At 33.3% G+C, this 10,642-nt stretch overlaps 1 protein-coding gene across 1 annotated transcript; it reads right to left on the bottom strand.

Annotated features, from left to right (window-relative positions):
• Positions 1-1,058: 1,058 nt before the first annotated feature.
• Positions 1,059-6,772, bottom strand: LOC133792905 (protein ALTERED PHOSPHATE STARVATION RESPONSE 1). Its single transcript, XM_062230760.1, has 4 exons — positions 5,148-6,772; positions 4,673-4,875; positions 3,582-3,805; positions 1,059-2,679 (listed from the first exon to the last, which is right to left on the bottom strand). Exons 1-4 carry the CDS (start codon positions 6,403-6,405, stop codon positions 1,941-1,943), a joined length of 2,424 nt encoding a protein of 807 aa, XP_062086744.1. The 5' UTR covers positions 6,406-6,772; the 3' UTR covers positions 1,059-1,940.
• Positions 6,773-10,642: the final 3,870 nt, after the last annotated feature.

The raw sequence follows: 10,642 nt of genomic DNA, 5'->3' as shown, positions 1-10,642 counted from the left end.
TGTACTGTGTCTGTGAGGTTTCATTTTTTTTAATTTTTTTTCTATTTTAAATGAATTAGCATTATTTGATAGCCGAACTTGTTGGGTTGTCTGATTTGGTAATCAGCAAGGAGTAATTTATAGTGTAAATCTGATTGGAAAGCATATATTCTTATACCAAATTAACGAGGGTTGCTATGTGGATATAAATCATGATGTGCCACTTTTATATGTTCACAGTCACTCATTCATGGTTGGCACCATCCTAATGATGCCAACCATGCTCAATAAAATATTGCAAAAAGATCAATTTTATAGTTTTTATTTATTCTACATCATTAATAAAAATAAGAATAAATAAAATAAGCATAAAACTAGAAATACAGAACCATATGATTATGTATTCAACTACTAGTAAATACATTAGCCATACAGAGATCAGTGTGAACTGACCTCAACAATTATTTAACCCAATCAAGTGTGATTCAGTTGATAATCGCAATGGCAATATTAGATTTATGGCAATGGGATGTTTACTAATCGGGAATGAGAATCATTTGGGGTTATGATTTTCGTTAAAATTCTGAAATTGGAAAGTGCTGTTCTACTCGCACTAATTTTTGGCTTGATCATTCTTCTCTTTTTGAAAATTATAAAAAAAAGAATCATAAAAGTCAGTGCACTGAGGTACCTCAATACATTATTAAAAAAAATGTGATTTTTTCTTTGGTTTATCAAAAAAATATATATTCTTTATCTTGCAAGCAAATTTAATAAAATTTGGTAATCTTTTATAATTGACTTTTAATTTCCCGAATTTTAAGTAAACATCATAATACAGCGAAGAAATTGTGATTTTTGGTAAACATATCATGAGATATATGCCCGGTTTTCTTGTGCATTGAGCCACATATTTGTATGATGTCGTTTGTTGAATAGAATCACAAATTTATTTGAATACATCCTAAGAGCTCTAATTCAAAAGAAACTTTCCAGGTTCAACCTTCAATCATTGACGAGAAAGTTTAACATGGATAACGACACTATCATCTTTAACAAAACAAAAAAAGCAAGCGATATACTTGGTTAATTTCAAACCCCGCTTTATTATTAAAAGTGTTCTCACTCGGCTAAAATGTCCAAAAAACAAAGTCTTCTGTACAATAATTTAATTTAATATTAAATAAAATAAGCTAAGCTAGGAAAAGGGATCTATATATGGTACAAGATTTTATAATTAATGGGGCATTAAGGGACTTGCATCACACTCAAGGCAGCCATCAAATATACCTACACTGAATGTCATCATCAGGCAAAATTGAAAGGATTTTCGCATACTGAAATCATGCAGTTGCCCCACTTGTTCATGCCTCTTCATTCGGAAGGCAACTCCTGGATTCTTTCAGTACAATGCCCATAACACTGTCAAATTGCATTAAGATTAATTTCAGGACTTCAGAGCCCTGATTTTAGAAGATGGCATTTATTTCACTTTCACCCCTTGGGAAAGTTCAGGAAACAATCTCGTGTTTGCCTTATTGCTCGAGCAACTCGAACCAAAATCAGCACCTGATTCCGGAATGCACTTTCATAGCAAATTCAACAGCAGTATTCCAAATAGCTTGGACTTTTAGTCTGCCTCTTCCTTTTCACCCTGGCAGTACAAAGTTGCAGTTTTTATATTAAACTGAATGACGGTGCTTCCAAATATGATATATCTACCAGATGACTCCAGACTGATGCTGAGTCATGTATACATATCATTCGGGCTTCGACTTATTATCTTGGTTCTCATAGCCAACATGAACCAGCAATTGCAGTCAAACACTTAAACAGAGTACAAGACTCCTGACAAGGGATGAACCCATTCAACTCAATTTAATCTGTCAAAGTTGAGTTTCCAATAACTTAAATCGATGCAAAACTCCATCTCAGAACACATCACATTTCACAACACGGCCCTATGACTCTTGCTCTCTTGAATGGGTTTCTTCTTCACTGCGCTGCAGAAGCTCCTCATAAGCTTTCATTGAGTTAGCAGTGAACTTTTCCATGGCCTCAAAGATACGTTGCAGGCTAGCCTGAAGACTAGCATTACTAGTGTCACTTTGATATACAATGTGTCCACTTACAGATAGATTGTTATTTTCCCCTGTGACCATCACCATTTTCTTGTCAAATGCCTGAATCTCCTTCTGCATCCTCTGATCCTCTTTATCCATGTTCCTAACTTTTCTCTCTAGATCCTTGTTTGCCATCATCCGTTGACGCAGTTCATGCTTATCTTGTTCCCAAATCTGAAGCACACTTGAGGCAAATACACGCATAGAATCAACCACTTCCTTTTCAGATATGTTATCCATAGCTTGTGACCATTGATGACAGATTACAAAAACAGGAGGCGCACCCATCCTACCAGGTGAGAAAGGAACTATTCCATCAGGTGTTTCTTCAGGCTCGTACAAAAGACATTTGACGAGCCAATTATTTAGGGCCCTCACATAACCCTTCTGGGCACTTATCCAAGTAGAGAATCTGAAAGTCCAGTTAATAAGCTCACGCCCAAACTGCAAAGTTGCTTCAAGATGAGCATCACCAAGCTTTTTACCAGATCCAATAGAACCCAGAGCTCTAGCTTCTCTAATGGCTTCACATTGTATGCTGTGACATTCAAGCATACATTTCCACATCCTGGTTAACCTGAAGACATGCCAAATCAACTACCCATAAGAATCAAAAGCATAAGCACTAAATCTAGCAGGACATTCCAAAAAAGCAATAATTTTGCATCTTCTACAATTCACAAAATTCTGACGTAGCAATAATCAGGATGTATGAGAAAAATTAGAGGATTGATTTCAGAAAGCTAAGTGTCAATTTAACATATAGGCATTATGAAGAGGACAAGACATCTTTCGGAAGGAAAATGTTTTGACAAAAAAAAAATGCTATTGTCTCTAGCCCAGAACGAGAAAATGATCAAACCATGATATTCTAGGAGTTTCTTGATAGCAGTTTGATAAACCTCCCAAAAGTACGTTTACAGTTTCTTTCATCAAGATTGGGATCTTCATATTCTAAGAGTTATGCCAATACATTACAAATTTTATGATAATTAGTAATGGAAGTCCCATATAATGGACAATCACAGTTAAAGATAAGGCAGATAAGAGTTAAGAGGGAAAAAAAATTCCGTTCTGCTCATTTTAATTTGTCATCAATGCTATTTCATACTCTAAAAAGTTCCTAAAAGCTACAAAGAAGTGTTCTACTTTATGCTGAGGATTGAGGGCAACCACACATTACAAAAGGCTCTCAATAAAAAGATTTCAATCTGCCCAAAGTCAGATATCTCCAACAGAACCTATAGAATTTCAAACGCTCACAAGAAATACATATTACATTCCTGCAGTAAGAGTAACTATAAATGTATGTGCAAAAGAACTCTTATAACCACAAAATCCAATCTGAAATTTCTAGAGAAACATTATCTAGATGCATCAGATTAGGAGCAAATGTTATGTCATAGTTTGAAAAAACATTTACCACAAACAGACTAAGACCCCGCAAAGATCAATTAGAGAACTAGTAATTTCACATACCCTTGTATTAATTTGTTTAATTGTGGCCATAATTCTTCATCTCTGATCTTGTTAATTGTCACAGAAATCTTATCAACAACTTGAATTGCAATTCTAATCTTTGTGGAGAGACCCTTTATAAAAGTTCTAGTTGCCTCAACTTTGTGTGCCTCGGCACCCTTTTCATCTAATCGCTTCAGCTTACGGCACTTCCTGTCATGGATTACCCGCATCTTTTCCTCAGCCTGCACATATATTCACATGTACCATTTAGCTCCACATCAACAATAAAAGTACGTGACATGCAAATGCATCAAAAGCTTACAACCCAGATAATAACCTAGAAAGAGGAAAGTAGTTTAAAGACCTGATCCAACATGTCACATAGAAATTGCTTAAGTCAGAACCTAGGATCATGGACAACCCATTTGACAGCTAGTTTATGACTTGATGAAAACTCACAAACATAAACCAAGAACCTTTCCTAGTATCATAAACACTAGTCAGACTTTTGAAAAGTTCCCTCTGTTATCACCACAAGACACTCATAAATTATTAATTAAGGTCATGTTTGGAAATAAGTAACGTTATAAACTGACTGCATTGAATAGTCTGAATAATGTGTTTTAGTCATGTAATTAGAGAACCAATTGAAAAGAAAAATCCAAGCACCTTAATTGACCCACCTAACATGAGAAATTTGGATAATGCTATTCTACCCAAATAAATCTCTTCCTCTGTATATATAATTTTTTTTTCTGAAAAATTCCTACGTATATATAATTAGACAAAAAAAAAATACAATTCTGTATCTATCTTTTTTCCCCCTCAAAATGTATTATTTTCTGGCTGCAAATGATAACTCCTATCATTACTCCTATCATTCTTCTTTATTTTTTTTCCCTAAAAATTTATTAATCAGATCCAATGATATCACATTCAATCTAGAACGAGGCCTTAAAGAATGATATGAATGAAAGCACGATGACAAAAGTTCTTGTCCGAGAACAAAATGAGCGTAGTCTAATTGTATATAAGTAAGATACTAGGGTTCAATGGCAAATGATAAAATAACGTCAATATAGTTTTACTCTGAACAAGAAACAGCATACCTTAACTTCATTATAGAGTTTCTTCTCCCAAAGATACAGTTTGTGTAACGTAGAAGAAAGATTTTTTGACGTTGTCCGCAACTCTTCTTCAAAGTCCAACTGGGCAGGAGCAGCCGCAGAGGAAGAGGAAGAGGGCGCAGATGTAGACGGCTGTGAGGACACTACCGACAGAGATGGAGTAACCACATGTAACATCTTGGAAGCTGCTTGAAAATATAGTTGAAAGTTAAACAGCAGCTAAATGCAATTCCAATTCCCCAAAGTTAATACTTCTATTTTGTTTTTCGAAAAATGCAGAGTGCCTTGGTTTGCCGTAGTCATAGGACCCCATGAACCATTGTAATGTTACATAATTAAGCCCCAAAAGTAGAAAGGCACGGACTTCATCCCAAGATCAAGCTAGCAAAACCGGAATAGACTGAATTGTATTTAAAAAAATATATATAACTATAATAATAAAAATGAATTTACATACCATGTTTACGGTTATACGGAAGCTTTCCCACCTCGAGCATCTGAGCAATTTCATTCCCAGACTCTGACGCTCGTTGAAACTGGGTCTCAATTTCCCTGACCGCTTCAAAAACATCCCGGTAACCACCTCGACCCTTGAATGCAGCCCCGCCGCCGCGGTCCTTCGACCTCTCCTCTTCATCAACAACTTTCTTTTCCACGACGTGAACCTCATATTCCATCCCTTCATTCTCCATCGAATCGCGCGGCCTAGTCTGATAATGTGAGACCTCTGGTTCATTAACCTTGTCATCAACTGCCGCGGCGGCCGCCTTGGCATGCTTACCACCATCAGCTGCAGCATACCTCTGATCACCGTGAACTTCCTTCACAACCTCGTGCTGATAATCCTCATCTTCCAAGTCAGGAATTCCCTCCTCTTCCCTCACCTCCCTTGAGTCTCGGCTCGGGGTGTGCTGCCAATAGTACTTGTCCTCACCCTGAAACGGGTTCAAGAAATCCCAAGGCGAAGCCCTTGGTGGTGAAGGCGGAGGAGGCGGTGGCTTAGACGAAGACGCAACAGCCTGGGGAGCTCCAGCCGACATAGCCCCATAAGGAGCAGGCGAAGAACTACCATAATACCCACCCATCCCACTACCAGAATTGGCATACCCATAATACGGATATTGAGTCTGATTATTGCTCATAGGATAAGGGTAATAAGAAGAAGAAGCGTCACCCATGTGATGTACGGTCTCGGGACTGCCGGGTCTCTGCTCGTAGACCACAGAAGGCGTAGCTTTATTCTTCATATAATTCATATTCAAAAACCCTCCTCCATACGAGCCCAATCCTCCTTGATCCGTTTCCATATAATCATAATGACCCCCGGGACTGTGCAAGGGCGATGAATGATCCGAATGGTGAAGCGAACCAGAATCATCAGAGTCGGAATCGGAATGGAATTGTAGATGAGCATCGGAATTGTCGTGATGGTGGGGCGATTTCGAAGCTTTGATAGTACTACTAACATCAGGATCGCCTTTTCGATGAGGAGGGAGATTAAGCTTGGGAGAAGGAGGAGACCCAGAAGAATTAGCCAATTCCTGCTGAACAAAAGTTTGCAATGAGTTACCAATACCTTTAAGAGAGAGAATGTAAGCCACGTGAGACTCAGCGAAGGCAAAGCGCTGTTGAATAGCTTCGTCAAGGTAGGCACAACGCTCTCGGCAGAGCGCCACCGCCGGGAGATCGTCGACCTTGGAGCTGGCGCAGCCCATTTTAGTTTATTTTTCTTTAAGCTAACAAGAATAAATATTATTTATTATTATTATTATTATTATGAAGCGGTTGAAAAGAGAGAGGACGGTGAGTTATGATGGGTAGATCAAGTAAACCACGGCCATGATTGAGATAGCGATGGAGGTAGTGGGGCAGCGTTTGCTTCTCGGGAAAAATTTTAGGGTTAGAACAAAAGAAGATAAAGAGAAAAAGAGAAAGAAAGAGAGAGAGAGTGTGTGGGAGGGTGAAGAGGGAATCTTTGCCAGCGCGGAGCTTTGTCGTCGGCTTGTATTGTAGTAGCAGTAGAAGCAGAAACTATAGGAGAGAGAAACAAGAGAGGGAAACAAGAGAGAGAAAGTGAACAGTACCAGAGGGTAGTGTGAGAGAGAGAGAGAGAGAGAGAGAGAGAGAGAGAGAGTATTGTATTTTTCTGTACACGTCGGTGTATGTTTATTTTTTAAATTATTTTTAATAAAAAAACGGCTTATTTATTTTATGTACTTTTTGAGAAAATCTCTTGTATTGATTTCCTATTTATTATTTTTTAAAATAAAATGGTTAACAAACGAAGGTAGAGAAATGAGAGTTGAGAGATGGAGGAGGACTGATTTGGACGATTTGGTTAGTTAGTAAAAAAATATATATAAATCAATATATTGGTGGGACCTAATATTCTGGTCATTTTATTTGCATTATTATATTAGGTTTATCATAGGGTTACTTCATGGGGATGGCTAAATTGAATTTGAGAGAGAGAGGTGTTTATATGGTTTGACGGAAAGTTGACCCTGTTGCCGCCATATAACTTTCCTGTTAAATAGTTTAGTTTATTATGAATTTCCAATTATACCCTTGTATTAATTTCACAGACATTTTCTTCCTCTTATTTTCTCGGTTGGTTCTAACTTCTTCTGTGGAAAGTTTTTAGTTCTATTGCCTCTTGTTCTTGGAAATTTTGTTGTGGACCGACTTATCACAGATATTATATGCCCAAAAATGTAATTTCATTTTTCACAAATTTTTCATTTTTTTAATTTATTTTATGAAAGAGCGTGTGTTAAGCTATAAAGTCTCAACTTGGTATTCTAGTTTTCAAATGTCCAATGTATTTGAAGTTTCTCTATCAAGTTTTTGTCATTTATGTTTTTTTCTTTCAAATTTTTGCATTTTATAGTCGAAATTATATTTCAGTTATATTTGCTTAACACTATTTACCAATTAAAAATTTGAAGCAATTTAAAAAAATTTAAAATAGAAAACGTTCATGAAGTTTTAAAAGTTTTTAATAGTTGAATGTGTTTTGTGTAAATAATAATAAGATAACAAAATTTATCTGACAAAAATAATAACAATAACAATAACAAAATTTCATGATAATATGATATACTTTCAAATCCGTAACTCCCATAAATAATTTCATTTTATAAGATGATAAATGATGTTGTTGGATACATGTACATACATTTTAAAAATTAATACCAATGACACTTACTAAAAAAATACATTGGTGGGTTAGAAATGAGAATTCAACCAACTTAATTCATGTGAATTAATTTAAAACGACTATGTGTCTTAAAATAACATATTCTAAAGGCCATTCTTTTCACATGATGAAACGGTTTGGCGAAATATATAATGACCAATTCTTGTTAGACATCCTTCTCATCATATTTTTTGTTTTTGCTTTTGTTTTAATATTTCCATTTATTATTCTTCATAACAAACAAACTGAAATTCTGTTTTTTATGATTAACAACTTAATTATTCAAATTAAATAATTAATTGTTGAACTGTTACAGAAATGTTTAAACAAATACAAAGACTGTTTGAACAGAAACCAGATATGTTTAAACAATTTGTGACCAGAAAATAAAAACGAACATAAAATAAAGAACACACGAATTTTTACGTGGTATCAGCAATCTTTGCAGATTGCTACTAGTCCACGAGGCAACGCCCAAAGAATGAAATTTATTAGAAAAATATCTAAACGATTACAAAACCAAATTGACTTGTACAAATAAAGACTCCCTCTTGAATTTGTCGCAACTGTTGTAATCTAAACTCCTAATCAAATTTCTGAAGTGCTAAGATCTTGAACTCCCTTCAAATCATAACACTTGCACTTTTCCTCCCGAAAAGTGACTCACGAACAAGACTTCTCCCGAAGCTTGATGACCAATGTCCAAGTGTGTTCAACCTGCACAATTAACACAAAGAAAAACAATACAGAAGTACACTGTAATAAACCACTAAGAACTTGCTGGATTCAAGTTCTTCACATAATAAAAAGTCTCTCTAAAACTTGAAAATATTTGGAAAATAATACACCAAGAGAGATAATCAAAACCAACGACCTAAGGATGATTATATACTTTTTAGAATCCATTTAGGTCGTGGAAAACAAATCAGAAATCAATCAGCCAATAAAAGGAAAATCTTCCAAAACAGGAAAGTCAGAATCTGTTCAAACAGACTGGCAATCCGTTCAAACAGATTCATTGAACCTGTTAAACCCAGTTTCCTTAAATAAATAAAGAAACAATATATACATTATTACTGCAAGCTGTACACGATTTCTGGACAAATAAATCAGATCAAAAAATAAAATAAATACCAATAATTTCCATTTCAAGAAAATATATTCTTTTATAGAAAATTATATATTTATTTTATTAACATATATATAATAATCTAATTATAGAAAAACACATTTCAACAAAACAGGAAAGTACTCATTTTCGAAATTTACCACTCAATATTACAAAACAGTAAACTGCCCATCTCGAAAATACTCATTTAATTAATTTTATCAATATTGTCAAATATGCCAATAAAGAATTTTACACAGACCATCTGAAATTTGTCCATTTACTCATGCAAGCACTTCTTCCTCATATGGAAAGTAATATATCTAGAAGAATTATAATATATGATATCAAGTCATGGCATTACATTTTCCAACTGTAAATATAAAAGATATATTAAATTTAAAGGATACTAGCATCTTAGCATAAGGCAGCCTATGTAAGAAAAGTAGAAAAAGTTAAAAGAATAGGGGACCATATCAAAAGAGTTAAAATTCCTAAGAAGGATTTTAAATTATGAAAAAAATATAAAAGTAACTAAAATATTTAAAATATTACCCTTATCATATATATAATTAAGAATGTCAATTTTTTTATGATGTCGCTTTTTTTTTTTTGTTCAAACACATTTTAATCAACTAATTGTTTTATTTTTTTCTACAAAATTGACATAATTCTTTATAGAATAAATAATATTTTTGCTCTTAAATTTTTGAAACTACTAGATTATGCTCCTTAAAATATATGGTCAGTTAAAATTTTCCCTGAACTATTGATACTATTAGATCATGCCCCCTATTATGATTTGAATTGAATAATTAGCATTTTTGCTCCTGAACTTTGACAACTACCAAATTATGCCTCATTTAATTATAAAATTTTAAAATCTATTTTTCTATTAATTTTTAAAAAAAATATCAATGAAAGACTAAAATTATTTCAAATTCATTTAAATACATTTAAGTTTGAAATATATATTTTTTTTAAATCTAAATTGTTACAAATGAAAAAAATACATATTCCCTTCTTTTTTTATTCTTTCTTAATATATTTTTCCAATTACTTTATATTCTTTCATTTTTTTCCCAATATTTTTAATTAATTAAGTTTTATATATATTTTTTAAATTAGTACATTTAAATTTATAATATTTTATATATATTTAATTTTTTAAATGATTTTAGGGGCAAAAATGAAAGAGTAAAAAGTAATTAGAAAAATTAATAAAACAAATAAAGAAGAAGGGAATATATTTTTTTTAATTGTAACAATTTAGTTTTTTTTTAAATATTTTTAAACTTAAATGTATTTAAAAGGAATTTTAAATAATTTTAGTCTTTTATTGAATTTTTTAATAATTTTTTTAAGAACTAATAAAAAAATAAATTTTTAAATTTTTATAATTAAAAGGGGCATAATTTAGTAATTGTCAAAGTTTTGGAGTAAAAATATTAATTATTATATGCAAATTGAAATATGAGGCACAAGTTAGTATTAATAGTTTAGGAAAAAATTTAACATATCATATATTTTAGATGACTCAATCTGATAATGTCAAAGTTCAAGAGAAAAAAATATTATTTATTCTTCCTTATATTATACTAAGTAATAAAACTATAATTCTTACAACTCTTATAACACATCTAGC

The sequence above is a fragment of the Humulus lupulus genome, chromosome 1 (genome assembly GCF_963169125.1).
Source record: "Humulus lupulus chromosome 1, drHumLupu1.1, whole genome shotgun sequence".
NCBI lineage: Eukaryota > Viridiplantae > Streptophyta > Magnoliopsida > Rosales > Cannabaceae > Humulus > Humulus lupulus.
Note: the sequence above shows the minus strand (reverse complement) of the source record. Positions and strands in the feature narration are given on the sequence as shown.